The sequence below is a fragment of the Engraulis encrasicolus genome, chromosome 11, assembly GCF_034702125.1.
Source record: "Engraulis encrasicolus isolate BLACKSEA-1 chromosome 11, IST_EnEncr_1.0, whole genome shotgun sequence".
NCBI classification, from domain to species: domain Eukaryota; kingdom Metazoa; phylum Chordata; class Actinopteri; order Clupeiformes; family Engraulidae; genus Engraulis; species Engraulis encrasicolus.
The window spans coordinates 13,149,685-13,166,865 of NC_085867.1; the positions used below are offsets into that span (position 1 = coordinate 13,149,685).

A 17,181-nucleotide genomic window follows, 5' to 3' on the forward strand; every position below is an offset into this window, starting at 1 on the left:
CAAGGACACAAGGTCATTGGTAGTCGATAGATTGATAAAGATACTGTACATACGCTTAATTGTCATCAATGAAATTCTATGACTTGGCTTTACAGCTTGTTTCTTTCTTTCTTTAATTCTTTCTTTCTTTCTTTCTTTCTTTCTTTCTTTCTTTCTTTCTTTCTTTCTTTCTTTCTTTCTTTCTTTACATATGTATTGATTTATTTATTTGTTCATTTATGTATTTCCTTATTTCTTTATTTGTTTGTTTATTTGTTTGTTTTTATTTAGGCCTATATTCTTATTGCTTTCATCATCATAATTATTATTGTTATTGTTATTGTTATTATTATTATTATTAGTAGTAGTAGTAGTAGTAGCAGCAGCAGCAGTAGTATAGTAGTAGTAGTAGTAGTAGTAGTAGTAGTAATAGTAGTAGTAGAAGTAGTAGCATTTTAATTGTTGCCATTCTAAGCATACTCTACTAGGCTTCAAGACATTATCAATTGCCTGGGGCATATTCATTCAGAATCCTACAAGAGTAGCACTTAACATTTTTATGCAGCAGGGAGTCTTTCAGTCATTCTCCAATAGCAAACGGCATACGCCTACTACGACACGATGCCTTACAGATCTTTTGTGTCACAATCAGTTGTTTGCACTGAATTAGGCCTAAATTACACATATGTGCATATTTTTAGAAATGGGATTACCCATTTACATATTTCGATCCCTTTTACGCAAGTAGATTTTTTAAAATCCACATTATGATAAGTACATTACTGTTTTTTTTTTTAAATGTCAGTTTCAGTGAACTAGAACATAGTAACTTGGGTGGTGATGGGGATCACAAAAGAAAAGCTGCTGTAACAAAGACAATGTAAAGTGTGAAGGGCAAACATTTTAGTTTTTTTTATAAACAGCATGGGAATATATGCAAAAAAAGAGGGGGGGAGAGATAGATGATGGAGAGAATGGGTGAGTGAGAGAGAAAGACAGAAGGTGTGTGCGTGCGTGCGTGCGTGCGTGTGTCTGTCTGTGTGTCTGTGTGTGTGCGTGCGTCCGTATGTGTGTGTGTGTGTGTGTGTGTGTGTGTGTGTGTGTGTGTGTGTGTGTGTGTGTGTGTGTGTGTGTGTGTGTGTGTGTGTGTGTGTGTGAAGGAGAGCGAGTGAGAGAGGACGACAGCAGACAGGGGAGTGGAGTGGAGTGGAGACCCAGCGCTGATGTTGCTGACTAAGGGGTATTCACAAAGTGTTGATTTCCACTCCATTTCTCCAGCTGTTTTGTAATTCTAATGAGCAAGAGGGGTGTCAGGAGTACGACGGAGAGAGAGAGAGAGAGAGAGAGAGAGAGAGAGAGAGAGAGAGAGAGAGAAATGGGGAGAGGAGGGGGACGGAGACAGCGGAAAGAGGATGAGAATGGGGGAAGGGGGAGAGCTGTTGTACGTGTGTGTGTGTCTGTGTGTGTGTGTGTGTGTGTGTGTGTGTGTGTGTGTGTGTGTGTGTGTGTGTGTGTGTGTGTCTGTGTCTGTGTCTGTGTCTGTGTCTGTGTGTGCGTGTGTGCGTGTGCTTGTGTGTGTGTGTGTGTGTGTGTGTTGGGCATATCAGATTAGATATCGACTGACTTCAAGCCGTCTAGCACACACCAAGCCAAGAGTGCTCTGAGTCATCACCAAGCACTGCCAAACCAGTAAGGGATAACAGAGGCAGAGAGAGAGAGAGAGAGAGAGAGAGAGAGAGAGAGAGAGAGAGAGAGAGAGAGAGAGAGAGAGAGAGAGAGAGAGAGAGAGAGAGAGAGAGAGAGAGAGAGAGAGAGAGAGAGGATGGAGAGGTGAGGAGAGCAGTATGCCCAATGAAAGCTAGAGTGCCAGGACTGGAGTATGATGGTGAGAGAGAGAGAGAGAGAGAGAGAGAGAGAGAGAGAGAGAGAGAGAGAGAGAGAGAGAGAGAGGAGTAGGGTGGAGAGGAGGGGTAGTGATATGCGTCAGTAATGTGTGCCCTATGGTTGAGGAGTCAGTTGGTCTTGGAATCAGAAGGCTGATGGTTTGAATTCTGTGACGTCAATAGATAAAGTGCCCTAGACTAGAGCAAGGCACCTGAACCCATGGGGACTGTAACCTGTAGGCCTTGCCCACCTTAAATAACTGTAAATCGTTTTGGATAAAAACATCAGCTAGGTGTTTGTAATGCAATGTGTTGCAGGACAAGCATAGTGCAATAAAGCTGGGAAGAAAATGATGACTTCTTTAGGCCTATGAAGAGCAAACTATAGTAAAACACTAATGAAGTCATATTCTGTCACCATTCACCAGGATGGTGGGAATGAGATGTGGGTTGACCTTTGCTTTCCACAAAGGAATTGATCCAATACACCCCACAAAAAGAAGGCTTTTATTTGTATTTGGTTTCAGAGGAACAAAATAAAGCCATCACTATCTACCCTAAAAGACCATTTTGCGGGAAGAACTGCATCAAGATCCACAAAAAAAGTGCAGAGGAGTCTTAAAGGGACACTGTGTGAGATTTTTCGTTGTTTATTTCCAGAATTCATGCTGCCCATTCACTAATGTTACCTTTTTCATGAATACTTACCACCACCATCAAATTCTAAGTAGGCCTATTCATTATGACTGGAAAAATGGCACTTTTCATACATGAAAAGGGGGATCTTCTCCATGGTCCACCATTTTGAATTTCCAAAAATAGCCATTTTTAGCTGCAAAAATGACTCTACTTGGACCATACTAGAAACTATTTGTTTATTACTTAGTAAACTTTCATGAAAAGATCAAATTTGACAAAAGGCAGCCCAGTTTCAATGAGCAGCATAGTTGCAGTACCTTTTTTGACCATTTCCTGCACAGTGTAACGACAACCTGTTTAAACAATAGCTATCAGAAATGCAACCTGGCGCACCTGTTGTTCGCTACAGTGATATGTGTGACTCCCCTAGATGACCACAGGTAGCCTATTGTGGGCAGACAGACAGACAGACAGACAGACAGACAGACAGACAGACAGACAGACAGACAGACAGACAGACAGACAGACAGACAGACAGACAGACAGACAGACAGACAGACAGACAGACAGACAGTAAAAAAGAAAGATCTGGAATCCTTCAGCATGGGTCTCTTGAAGCAGCAGAAGCAGTTCCCAAAGAGGTGGTCTCAAGAGAAGGGATGGTTTTCATAAAACCTTGAATGATTTCATATAATGTAACCATTGCAGAAATGTATTACCATTGTAGGTTAGTAGCCTACATTTAATTTCAGTTTAATTGAGATGTAAAAGGAAAATATAAGGGACAAAAATTGCTTGCCGTTTAGTGTCTGTCGTGATTTTTATGTCCAAAGGAGGTCCACTAATAGGCTATTTCATCCATATGTCAGCAATCCCTCAACATTATCTTCCTCTTTTGGTCCTGCTGATGAACACACCCTGATAATCCTGGATTTAGGCAGTTAAAAGACAGTAGGCCTATGTTTTCTATTGGAGATTAAAGGCCTATGACTATTGGTTAATGAGCTAATCAAGCACAGTCGGTCAGGTTCATCATTAACTCGAATATATTTTCATACATTCATTCATTCCTTGGAAAAGTCTGCCACTTAGGCCTACCTCCCTTATTTTTTTACATGCAGCAATTTATTTCTACCACAAGATGGCGAGATCTCCCCCAAAAATGTTGCACGCGCCAAATAAGGAAATGACGTCGCCTCTGTTCCTAGCAGAGGAGTTCCGATTTGAGTTTTGAAGGAATATTTCTCTTAGTTATGCAGACACCGCACAACGTTACATGGTAAGTCAACTATAATTATTTCCATAAATGACAGGCGTGCCAGTGCCAGTCAGTAGCCTTACAGTTGTGTTGGACAGACTTGCGAGGGCAAATCGTGACATTGAACTGTGTTTTGATACTGGTTTCATTGATGTTGTCAATCAACACGTGGGACTTTTCTCAAAGGCCTGCCTAAAAGCAGAACAGCAGATATTGCTCATATATGGCCTTTATATAAACAGCATATATTTCTGCACTTGTACATTGCATTTCCCTTTCGTCAGTGGCAAGTTAAACCAACTTCGGCTCCGTTGTGTCACGATTGGTGCTAACTGCTTAGCTTATGTGCTGCACCAACTTCATTCAAGTTAAGTCAGTGTGGTCGGATGTGCAATAAAACATGTCCATGGCTCCTTTTCGTGCCTCGTCAAGTTAAATATAGAACGGCCATGTTCATGTTATTGGTGACAGTCGTCTGACAGCCATTACTTTATCTCGGTAACCAGAATCTATGAACGAATGTGGTGATTGTTTTTTGACATTTCAGTGCTAGACTGTCGCTGAATTGTCGTCCTCTATCTGGCTGGACTGGTTGGTTGAAAATTAAATGAATTTGAAATACGCTTTTCCCTATGTAACGTGGTGGCTTACACCTACATTAAACGTTTCAAGGACAGTGATTTTGGATAATAAAGCAGATTTTGTAGTAGGAGGATCGGCCCGTATCACAGTATCCCGGGTTAACCTGCAGTCATGAGACCAGCGTTGACAGCTGAGCTTACGGCAGACAGACATGTCCACATTTGGCGTTCGAGGACAACCCAAGCGGACATAAATACAGCACTGCAGCCGTGTGTCGTCATCGTTTTTGGAAGGGGTTAAATTTACTTCCCAGCTGGAGTTGTCCAAGAACAGCCACGCAATATCAGTAGAGTAGAGTGGAGCAGCTCTTCTATTAATCCCGAAGGAAGTTAAGGTGTCTGTCAGCTTATACCGGTATGCACAAATACAAAACATACACACAAAGACCTTGTACACATAAATGTACATTACAGTAAAAGTATAGCACACTCTTGAGTACCACCACACATGCTCTCTCTCATTCACATACGCTCTCACTCACTCACTCACTCACGCATATGCACCCACACCCACCCACCATCAAGGTTGTAGTGGAGAGGTATGCACTCACACCATGCCACTGGCATCCAAAGGGCTTTTCTTGGTAACAGTGTCTATCATAATCATATGACCAGATACCATACCTGAATACTATTAGATTTGTTACCACATGCAGGCGACCACGTTCACAGCTCGCTGTGAACTGGATTGTCTATGTGAATGTGCATGTGCAGCCTGTATGACTGTATGAATGATAATTGCACAACTAAGCTGTTGAACTGTCAACTATCGCTCACAGACAGGATGGGTGACGTGATTAAGGAGGAGGGTGCCTTCTACTCTAAGGCAGAAGACTACTGGAAGCATGTGGCTCCCACCGTGGACGGTATGCTGGGGGGCTATGGCACCATCTCAAACGTAGACATCAATGGCTCAAAGAAGTTCCTGGAAAGATATGTTGGGGTAAGTATTAATGACCCAGTGTGTGAACTGTGAAGGTAGCCATGTGATCTTGCTGTAAATTGTATAATATTAATAGATAAATGCAGGTGTGATTGAAGTATAACGTTGATGGAAATGCTGTGCAATATGTAGGGTTAGGGGTGGGCGATATGGCAAAAATGTCATATCACGATTTTTTTAACATGAAATCTCGATTTCGATTTTTTTTTATCACGATTCCCTCCATAAAATAAAAACAACAAAAATCAATTTTGATATGCTTCCAATTTGTGATTTACAGTGAATCAAATGTTAATACACTGATGACTTTCTCAAAAAGTGCACAATTAGAATACAATAATGTAAAGAATAAAAGTGAAGACGACAACACAAGTAAGTAAACATCACTTTTATACTGATAGTTAACATCCTCACTGGAAGATGATCTATACGATTTCGTCACTTTGGCAGATTCGAGACTATCTTATACTTGATATCACGATTCACGATTTATATCGTCATATCGTCCACCCCTATGTAGGGTGAAGCATATACTCCGTAACTTTTGGTGCATTCTTTTGATGCTCTGTTGTCGGAAACCCCGACCTCCGCCTCGGGAAAATGCAATAGAATGGGTACTCAAATCTGGGTTCCGAAACACAAACTCGGAGCAGCTCGGTGTACTCCGAGTTTGTTTACCATTGGTGTTTCCAGACAATGGAAGAACAAACTCGGGTCTACCGACAGCTGAGTTGCAAAAGAATGAGCTATTTGTAGCATTATCACTCACACTCACCCCGTTCATGGTCCTCCAGGAGGAAGAGGGGAAGACTGGCTGCGGCGTTGCCCTGGACTGTGGCGCCGGCATCGGCCGCATCACCAAGCGGCTCCTGCTGCCCATGTTCCGCACTGTGGACCTGGTGGACGTGACGCAGGAGTTCCTGGACAAGGCTAAGACATACCTGGCGGAGGACGCCAAGCGCGTGGAGAACTACTTCTGTGTTGGCCTGCAGGACTTCAAGCCACTGCCGGGACGGTACGACGTCATTTGGATCCAGTGGGTCATAGGTGAGGACGAGGAGGCGCACAAACTTACCCTCCCTTCTGGGGATTACGATGTCGTTATTCATTAGATAGAGTCAAGTAGCATAGTAAACTAGCCCCACCCACCAGCGGGCAAAATTATTTTTTGCCTGTGAGTGGGTCTAGCCTCAGACAATGCCCTGATGCCCTGAATCTGGCTGACCAATCACAGCGCAGGAGACTTGTTTTGATTTGTTTTGAATCTTTGGATAGAAAACGGACAGGGTTTAGAGGGAGTGACGACAAAGCGTTGGCCAATAGGCACAGACACAGTTTGAAAAACAACGGGTTGTTTCCATCAACAATCTTCCGATGTGTCATTCATCAGGGTCAGACTACAAGTCAAGTGTACTTCACTGCCAAAAATCTATGTAATAGGGTTAGCACAGAAGTTTGAAATTGCTTTTGACCAGTCTCCAATGTGTAGTTAAACTTAACATACCGTACATACTGTATATAGTGCATCTTGGTGTGACCCAGCAATTTCCAAAGTGAGGGTTTGCTTAATTATTATCATGTTCTAAAGGGGGTGGCAGCAGAATAAGTTCAGGAACCACTGGTTTAATAATCAGAGGCTGTTTGAGGGCACAATCACTAATATGAGCGTAAATGCTCCTAGAATACTACTACAAATAGTGAGATTTACTTTCCCCAAATGGCTGCTATGGTGATCACACACCTACCTCTCCATAAACAAATTATTTCTGGAGAACTTAATGTAATATCATTGTTATTTCTTGTATGCATTGTCGCAACCACCACCTCAAGAGAGGGAAATCAGTCATGTTGAGGAGAGTATGACTTGCACAGCTCGGGGCAGGTGCTAGTAGTACCTGCAGGATTAGTAGACAGTTACAGGGTATCTACTCCATTAGGTACAGTGTAATAAGTGACAGTGTAACTTAATAATATCAATATCATATACTAGGGTTGTAATTTTACATCAGTGAAAGTACATAACCTCTCTGTGCACCATTTAATGAATTCATGTTGCTTTTGCTCCTCCTCCTGCAGGCCACCTGACGGACGACCACCTGGTGGAGTTCCTGCGTCGGTGCCAGGGCGGCCTGCGTCCCGGCGGCCTGATCGTCATCAAGGACAACGTGGCGTTTGAGGGCGTGATCCCCGATGAGGTGGACAGCAGCGTGTGCCGCGACCTGGACCTGCTGAAGCGGATAGTGCAGAGGGCGGGCCTGGGCATCGTCCGCGAGGAGCTGCAACGAGACTTCCCCGAGGAGATCTACGAGGTGTGGATGCTGGCACTCAGATAAGGGCCGGCCACATGATGACGACCATGATGAAAGCAATGAAATTCTGGTGTGGACACTGGGGGGGTCAGTATCAATATCTAACCTGCTAGCCTCTCCTTTTGCTTGTGGCCTTGTGCTTCACTGACGTCCCACCTCCGTGGAGAAAATGATAACGTTTCCCTGCCGTCAGCCTAGGCACGACAACTTTTTGAGTACTTTTACCCATTCAACATCCTGATTGCAAATGTGAAAATGACCTTTGAATTGTGCTTTTGCGAAATATTGAATAAGACCGTGATCATCAATGACGTCTTGCCTGACAAGGTCAGAAGCAAAAGGAAGAGGATGAGAGGTTAGACATTGTTCGGGACCCTGGCACTCCGATACGGCCTAGCCACACCATCATGGTGATGAAATCAACAACAGGAACTAGAACATTATCAACGACAGAGATTACAACCCGAGAATGTGTTGTGTGCATGCCTGCATGTGTGAGGTGGTGTGTGCGTGTCTGTGTGTGTTCTGAATATTTCTGTATTTCTGGAAGCAGTCTTTTTTTTTCAGTGTATTTTTGTGAGGATGTAGGAAGTGTACTTAACTTTTTAATGGACTCTAGTAACATATACAGACATATGGTTACTAAGATAATGATACATTGCTGATTTGTATATTTCATAAGAAATGTATTGCCGTTGTTGAGGGTACATTTAACTCAGGTATTGGGTTATTTTATGACGATGATGATGGTGATGATGATGATGAATTAAAACAGGACTCGCAGAGGCTACAGTGACATGGGAACAAGCATGGTAGTAAATGTCATCTCTGCAGGGCGCTGAAACTCTGGTTACTTGTAAACAAAAGGCCAAAATGGATGCGTTTACAGAAATATCCATATACGTGTAAACAGGGTCTTGAAATATCCACAAACATGTTACAGGGTCTTAGCCAGATGTATCTGTTAACCATGTTCTTGGAATAGCCCCCAGCACAAGGGGCATACTCTTCCAGGCACACTTACTGCTGCTTTGTAATCACCTAGGCCTCCATCCTCAAAGTACACAATTTTTTAAAAGAAAAGCTTTTTATCCACCTAGACAGATGACCCCTTGAGGTTCCCATTACCAGGGTAGCTCTTCCGATCACAGTTTGTGCTATTCTTGAGAGAAAGTGCCGATTAAGTGGATTTTGGTGTCATCACTATACTCTTGTCTTTTGTGCTGGACTTGGATATATTTAAGACATGAGATACTGTAACATATTTATATTTTGTGACGTCCTATGTGTGTATGTGCTATGAAAGTGTATGAATGTGTAAAATATACATCTTTAAACAAACACTGGCATTGCTGTCATTAAGTATTACCAGTCATTACAACCCTGTTTTCATATCAGTGCATTTATTTGGATTAAAATGACATTTTCAAAGATCATGATAAGAGTTGTTTTTAACATCTACAAGGCCATGTGTCTTCCTCATATATATAATTGTACAATTGGGTGCAATTATGTTGTACATTTAGCTACTACAGACCGTATGACTTGATTTGTCACTGAACTTGCATATCATGGAGGTCCAGTTGTGGTGCGTGTAAGAATCCGTCAGGTGAATGTTGTGGTAACATCACAGGAACGGCTTGATATGGTAGTTGACCTTGCAGAAAAGGCTCCTTGTGTTCTTGGCAGATAAAATGTTAAGGTAGCAGGATGGATTATGGTTCGTTATAGTGTAAGAAGGAAGTAGTCATAGTTTGATTTCATGTGTCAAACTGAATCCCATCTATATTATGGAGGGGGTTTTGAAAGGAGACAATAGAGGTGCATGTCTTAGTCCACCCAGTCCTTCCCTCTGGCCTCAGTGTCTCTCCACTTCTGATTCACACCACAAGGTTGGAAAGGAAGGAGAAAGGAAGTAGTTTGACTTGCGCTCATGGTTTAACTGGCATGTGTGGCAGTCTTCAAAATATTCTACCCATTTGAATGGGGTTTTGAAAAGAGACACTAAATAAAATGGATCCCTTTTAAGACCATGTTTCGCTCTGAAAGTGACCCGATCTCTCCATAGCGTCCAGCATCTCCTCTGCCTCCGAGGCCGACACACCCCCCTCTGTCTGAAACGCCTCCTTCAAGGCATCACACACCGCAGTAGGCATCTCCTTGGCGTTGCTATGGCATAGAGACAAAAGTTGTCGTTATGGTGCAATCAAGTAGCACGTTTGGCTAGCTACTAGGAGTAATGTTAATCAATGTTCATCAATTAGCTTGGCTGAGTATGCACACATGTACAAGCAAAAAGGTTTCATTATCGCCAGACCATGCTGTTAAATCTACATTCTGACAGGCATTAAGACATACATATATATATACACACACACACACACATATATATATATATATATATATATATATATATATATATATATATATATATACACACACACACACACACACACACACACACACACACACACACACACACAATAGCGGCAGTACATGTTTTTTGTGTTAATTAACCTACCCTGCGATGTAGAAAAAGGCATTTTTGTTTGCGATGAGGTCCCACAGGAGCTTTGCCTGCTCCTTTATCCTGTGCTGGACATAGATCTTATCTTCCTGCAAAAGATAATGAAACATTACTACAAATATACAGAACTATTTTCAGATAGAGGATTGAGGTTTTGGACATTGGCCTTTGTACTAGATGTGTGAGTGCACATACAGTATGTGCCTATGCGCGTGAGTGAGTCAGTGAGTGAGTGAAAGAAAGGAAGAGCCCTAACCTGGTCCCTTGAGAATGCTGTGAAGAGTGAGAGTTGTTCAGCCTTCACCATCTCCTCCCATTCTGTTTGGCAGTAGAAATCCTTAGACTTGGACCGGCAGCCGAAGAACAGCACATTGGCTGACAACACAAAGGGGGAAAAAACAAGAACAAACAAGTTATCAAATGATGTCCATCATGCCAACATGTGAAACAAAAACATTTTCAAACACAAGACTAAATCACGTGCACTCATATCCATGTCCAATGTCCTCTGGTAAATAAAACTTCATTAGCTTTTTGCTTTGCCCAAGAACCAAAGCTGATCAGCTGCTATGGAAATACCTATCTGAGACCTCAAGTCAACGTACACTCCCTTTCCTCATCACCAAGACTTTGTAGTAGTATATGGAGCTGTGTGTTTATGGCTGAAGTCCATTCTGTATGTGTGCTGCAACCCACCAGTCTTGCCCTGGCTGATTCTCTCCTGTAGTGCTGATCTGAACGGGGCCACTCCAGTTCCTGGTCCCACCATGATCACAGCACTGTCTGGATCCCTGGGGAACTTCATACTGCCCTTCTTCACCCACAAAGGCACGTACACATCACCTATGGGAAGGCATCAATGACACACAAAAAAAATCGTCAATCTTTCATTAACAGAAGGAACAAAATTACCTTTTGGCCAACAAAGACCTACAGTACAAAATATTGTAAACATCAAAAGATTCATTGAAATAGAAAAGAAAATTGGTGCATATTTAAGATATTTGTATTGTTTGCTTTCCTTTTTCATATTTTTACACTTGGGTATGATTAAATTAAAAAAAAAAAAAAAAAAAAAAACTCAATGTAATTGGTTGATTTTTCCAGGCTAACATCTTATATCAGCTATATCAGTGGCCGTGTTTGTGATGGCGCAGTGCTGCTTTTGCTGTGCAGCGCGCATGCACTCTTTGCCATTTCAATGTGCTCTGGTTAGAATGCTAGTCACTGCTGTTAGTGTTGTCCTACCTTGTGATGGGTCTAGAGAGGCTAGCCAGGAGGAACACAGCCCCTTTCGTGGTTTATGCATCCTCGTTTTATAGCGCACCACTGCCAACAGAATCTGGAGCCTATTGGGATGAGCCTGCAGAAAGAATTTTTTTTAGAAATAGTTACAAAATTAGGAGATATGTGAAACACTATTGGATGGTGGCAACAGGTGACAAGAAGAAGTTGATCAGCAATAAGGTAGAGGGTTCATGATCAGTCTGCTGCTTCTCGAGAGACCAGACTAATTTGCATTGACTTCAGTGTCCTTCAGTGAGGAGGTGAACCTATACTGCAGGTAATGTCCTGTTAGGTGGGTTATGACACTGGTTATGGCACATTCATTTGGATTAGTACATTGCAATGAATTCTATAGGGTGTCAGATGAAAGATCTTTTGGAGTGATCTTGCCACAACGTGCAGATAATTGGATTCTGAGTGAATGGGGGAGCCCAGAAAGCTTGATTGACATGCTTTGCTCTTACAGTAATGCAGACCATTTGCATAAAGATCAAAGACTCTTTACCAGTAGTGATGAGGCTATGGAGAAGGAGCGGGGCTGGATCTCGGGGAACAGATCTAGTAGGTAGTCCACCTTCAGCTCTGCGGTAGTATGTGGAAAATCCGCCAGCACCTGCAGAATAAAAAACAAAGGCTACATGACAATCTATAGGCTTGGGGGCCCCAAATGGTTGCCTTCCTGGCCTGGTGAAAAGATGTGCCTCTGCCACTCATCTGGCCACACCACCCACATACTGTCATCTTGCAAAAACAATCACCCATTTCATTTTTGGGGAGATTTTTTGGAAACATTTTTGCCTGAATCATCTCCTCATGATACCAGTCTTGGTATACAGTAGGTATTTATCCTCAATGGATATCGTCACACAATCTTCTCAATTATCCTCTTTCGAAATTGCGTCAAACCGGTTTCTGTAGAAAATAGTGGGATGTACATTTATGTGTATGGAGCCTACTTGCTCTGCTTCAAATGCATTGAATCCAAAGGGTCTGACGACATGAGAAAAAGGTCCATTGAGGGTGGACGCAACAATATCATAGGTGGCTGGCATCATGACGTGAGTGAGTAGACAAAAAAACACATATCTGAATGAAAATCATGACGTGGGCGATCATCAACAAGGTGACGATGCTGTGTAAGCCTTGAACCCCCGGTGCTCCCTGACCTCCAGTGCTGTGCGCCGGGGCCGGTTGCAGTAGGTGTACAGCTCGTCCTGGCCCTGCGCTGAGCTGAACTCGGTCAGCTTCTCCCTCTCCAGCTCGTTGGTGGCGAAGGTGGCCAGCAGCTCGAAGAAGGAGCGGCGGGGCACGGCGGCGATGTCCAGGAAGCTCTCCACCAGATACCGCACCGAGCACGGCTGAGGGAGACGGCTGGGCAACGCTGCAGGGGGTGAGGTGATGAGAAGGCAAGCGGATGTGATTAGGAATTGAACAAGTCATGTGTCATGTACAAGTCATGTATAGATGGTTAAGCAGTAGGGGAATTGCCATAATTAAGCCATATTGTCTAATTGTAAAGCAAAGTCCAGATGACTTAAACAAACACATTGTATGATTTAGATTTACTTATTTTGCTGATTTGCTTTCTGTTTTCATTATCAATTTTATGCCATTTAGTATTTCAAAACGCAATATATGTGTTGCACTACTTTTTTAGTCCACTCCATGTCATGGCTACAGCCTTAATCAGTAGTCCATGAGTGGGCCATTATATATATGCCTCACCTGTGGTGTCGTCTGTGGACTGTAAGGTGAACTGGCTCTCCGGGTCCAGCCTCATGATCTGGCAGAACTGCTCTACGTCCTCTGCGGCGTTACAGGGCCGCATCATGACCACATCACCTGCACTAAACCTGACAGACATTCACATAATACATGCAGTTATTATAGCAAGGAATATTACCCAGAAAGAGAATGACTCAGTCATGTACCATGATATAACAGTCATGACATGCCACAAATGTACAGTCACAGCAGTTCTGCTTGTGCTGCACACCAGCAATACAGTATCTCTGTACAATTCAATGTGTGCATTCAGATAACATTCGAAGGACACACTAAGATTGAACCATTGTGAGCAAAGTTACTGAGAAATAGTCAGTGTGCAGGAACTTTATAGTTCTTTCTGAGCATGCAGTAGTTATAAGCAGGGCTCTAAATTAACACCAGCCAACCAGCCAAATGCTGGTGAAATTTCAGTTTGGCTGGTAAAAAAGAAAACTTACCAGCCACTTTGACCCATTACTGCCTGTGTGTTTGGCTTGTAAGATTAACATCTACTAGTCACTTTCGCTGCTGATGAAAAAAAGTTAATTTAGACCCCTGGTTATAAGCAATGTATGTTTCCAATGCTCACTCACTCGATGTTTGAGCCACTGATGTCGAATTCAATGTGCCGCACATCCTGGAAATGGTTGGAGCTTGTGACCCTCTGATTGGACAACACTCTGGCCAGAAAAGGGCGAGCAGAGGACGGTGGCACAGAAGCCTCCTGTGCTGGGACCCGAGTGCCTGACTGATCCGTGTTGTCGTCAAGGAAATGGAATGTGAAGCGTGGTGGGAGTCTACAGAAAAAAACAATACAAAAATCGCAGATGATGGAGATGTCCTTATGTTTGCAAGGGTCACACATTTACTACTGTGTCTTACTACTGTGTCTTGAAGGGGGTTACACTCACGGTTCCTCGTCTTTCATAAGGCTCTGGCCAGGCGGGAGGGGATACAGTGATAGAGCTTTTTCCCAGAATGCTTTGAGCCATGGGTCAATCACTGCATCTGATCTACAAACCAAAACAAATATTAAACATATGCAAACTACAAAGCAGCAATAAATATGATTATTCCCACAGGATATTAAAAGTCAAATATATTCTATGCATAACGTAATGAGACACCTACGTAATAAGCAAGAATAAATACTAGATTTGACTTAAAATGGCTTTTCAAAGGATAGGTAGGATGTGCACTAGTCTGTTGTCTTGATGTGTTCACTTACCCCAGGTCATGCTGGTCATCGGCTAGTGCTACTGGCAACAAAGCATTCGCCCCAAGCTGCAGAAGACGCTTTGAGAGTTTCTTGGCAACAAAGTTGAACCTGGTAATTGGACATTTTGTGAGGTTACATTCAACTGACACACAGATTACAGAATGACTATTCATTAAACCAGGTCATACCACATGATTATTTTATGATCACATTTCATCATATGGAAACATCTCTACAGTACATGCATCTGCTTGAAGTTTTTACTTCCATGGCACAATAATCCCATAAAGCGTACTTAAATGCCACCCCCCTTTATTGTTTGTGTTTATTATGTTTTTTTGTTGTTGTATTTTTTGTCTTTGGTTATTATTTTAATTTCCTTTTTATTGTGGGATATTGTCTTTCTGTTCTTCTTTTGGCCATAGCTGCCCTACTTGAGTGATATGTAAAAGTTATGGTGATTTGATCCATAGAAAAATACAATAAAAACTTGAATTGAAAAAAAAAAATCCCATAAAGCAGGGGTGTCAAACTCATTTGAGTTCAGGGGCCACACACAGACTATTTCATCTCAAGTGGGCCGGCCCAGTAACGTGATTGCCAAAAATAGCAGATTTCTGCTTCATATTGGAATCGCTTTGCTAGTCCATCATCTCAAGATAGATGACAGCGGGTTTATCAGGAGTACTGACTGTAAATGACGAGCAAAAAAGGTGAAATCACAGACAACATTGAGTTTTGTAATGTGCTATATTTTTACACTTTCAGTGATTTTAATCTAAAAGTCTGGGTCCGGATTGAAGTATCTGGCAGGCCACATCTGGCCCCTGTGCCGTATGTTTGACACCCTGGCCCTGCCATAAATGCGGCAACTGCTCACTTGGGGTAAGAGGAGTCGCCAAGTCCCAACACTGCACAGTCAAGTCGACACAGCGAACCAGCAGGCAAAGACTTCCTGAAGACAAACCGCCAGAAATTCTGTCGAGCAAAGGGGAAAAAAAGTTTAATAATGTTTTAAGTCAAATGATACATGCTTTAATTAATGATTAGGCGAAGTCAAATATACAGTATGGTGAAGACTTCAAGATTCATATTGTTTAAGACATAAGCGCCAAAGACAACAGCTTCAAACGCTGAAGATATGATCACAATATGACCAGTCTCTAATAGGGTAAGACATCAACAAGGCTGTTTCCCCATCACTACTGTATCTCTGTGTGTAACATCATACCCTCATGTTGTCCGGGGGATCACCTTGACCAGTTGTGGAGCACACAAATATCACCAAGGGTTCAGATATCAGGCCAGCCTGCAAATACACAGATTCATCCATTAACGGCAAATAATACCACTGGCATTGGTTGCATTATTCCAGCGAAGGCAACAGCTTTTTTAGTCATACTACACAACACTCTTGCCAAAATGTCAACATGTCAGATTGGGCTCACCACATTATAGCTGTCAAGGGCCTCAACGCGGACTTTCATCTGCCTCCTCAAAGCTTGTCTTCCAATTCGCTCAGCTGTGTCCTGGGCAGTCCCAGTCTGACTCCCATACAAAACCAAGAGGGTACGGTCCATTTTGGTACTTGACAACTTCTTGGAAGGTTACACTACCCGTCGAACTGTCAGTGAAGTTTCATGACAGTAAACCTGACAGCAGCAAACAAGGGCGAGATAGCTTGTTACATCATTGTGATATGACCTCTCAGTCTAGGCTACACACCCCACTCTGGTGGTCTACAAAAACACGAATCGGTAAAATAATCTAGAAGTGCTTTACCTGTGAATAATCGGAATGGTTATAGCAAAGCTATTATTTGTTTCGAGGTGTCTGCCAAAGGATGGTTGTCTTTTTTGGTGGCAAATAATGTAGTTCTGAACCAAGACCACCCGGCTGCACGGTGTTGTTGTGCCGTACTTTACGGCTGTTCTCCCTTCGATTTGATTGGCTCAAAACTTGCTTTACGTCAGCATATGGCGAGTTCACGACCGTTCTATTTGCGACAGAAGTCCAGTAGCCTATTAACAAATGCAACGACACAATACAAATAGGCAGTTGTTGAACTATAAATTATAAACGGATTGTAGATGTTTTATTTATGAAAAAAAATATAATAACATGCATGCTGGACAACGGTCAATGACAATGACTGATTATTCTCAGAAGAAACTCTACAAAGTGTGTAAAATAATCTCGGGATGAGAATCAACCCGATTAATATCCAATTTCCTTGTCCCTGTCGTGCCAAAAAGCGAGTGCCTGCCAAAACACGAGTGCCCTCATTGAAACCAATGACATTTTTTGAGGGAAAATTATACTATTTTTTGCAGAATTAATTACATAATTTATGAACTAAAAATATGCTTATGAAACAGTACTCGTCCTCCACTTAATATGAGCTATTTGAATGAAACTGTATCATTTGTTATGACAATTCTTAGATTCTTTTATGGAAATAATACCGAAATTGTAACCAGTTCTTTGTAATACTTCCAGAAGGAATGTAGATGCTTTATTGATAGGCTTTCCATCTTAAATTGTGTTGGATTTATCGGCAAAAATGGGTAAAAAATATCTGAAAAATTGGTCATTGGTTTCAATGAGGGCACTCGTGTTCTGGCAGGCACTCGCTTTTTGGCACGACACCCACACTGGTGATGAATAAACTTGCAAACACTGTGGTACGGTTTCCGGGGAAATGTGACATCACGGCGACAAGAGGTGTG

General features: G+C 42.4%; 3 protein-coding genes across 3 annotated transcripts in view; 2 read left to right on the forward strand and 1 right to left on the reverse strand.

The window, feature by feature from the left end:
- setx (senataxin) overlaps positions 1-17,181 on the forward strand; it is a 1,003,984-nt gene that overhangs the window by 706,044 nt on the left and 280,759 nt on the right. The window lies entirely within an intron of this gene.
- ntmt1 (N-terminal Xaa-Pro-Lys N-methyltransferase 1) lies at positions 3,681-9,088 on the forward strand. Its single transcript, XM_063209914.1, has 4 exons — positions 3,681-3,780; positions 5,180-5,343; positions 6,138-6,390; positions 7,420-9,088. Exons 2-4 carry the CDS (start codon positions 5,185-5,187, stop codon positions 7,674-7,676), a joined length of 669 nt encoding a protein of 222 aa, XP_063065984.1. The 5' UTR covers positions 3,681-3,780; positions 5,180-5,184; the 3' UTR covers positions 7,677-9,088.
- ndor1 (NADPH dependent diflavin oxidoreductase 1) lies at positions 9,354-16,374 on the reverse strand. The gene is made up of 15 exons (XM_063209913.1): positions 16,235-16,374; positions 15,901-16,104; positions 15,684-15,761; positions 15,333-15,430; positions 14,462-14,560; positions 14,145-14,246; positions 13,827-14,030; positions 13,192-13,319; positions 12,633-12,847; positions 11,972-12,079; positions 11,428-11,542; positions 10,876-11,022; positions 10,436-10,554; positions 10,174-10,268; positions 9,354-9,821 (listed from the first exon to the last, which is right to left on the reverse strand). Exons 2-15 carry the CDS (start codon positions 16,030-16,032, stop codon positions 9,677-9,679), a joined length of 1,785 nt encoding a protein of 594 aa, XP_063065983.1. The 5' UTR covers positions 16,033-16,104; positions 16,235-16,374; the 3' UTR covers positions 9,354-9,676.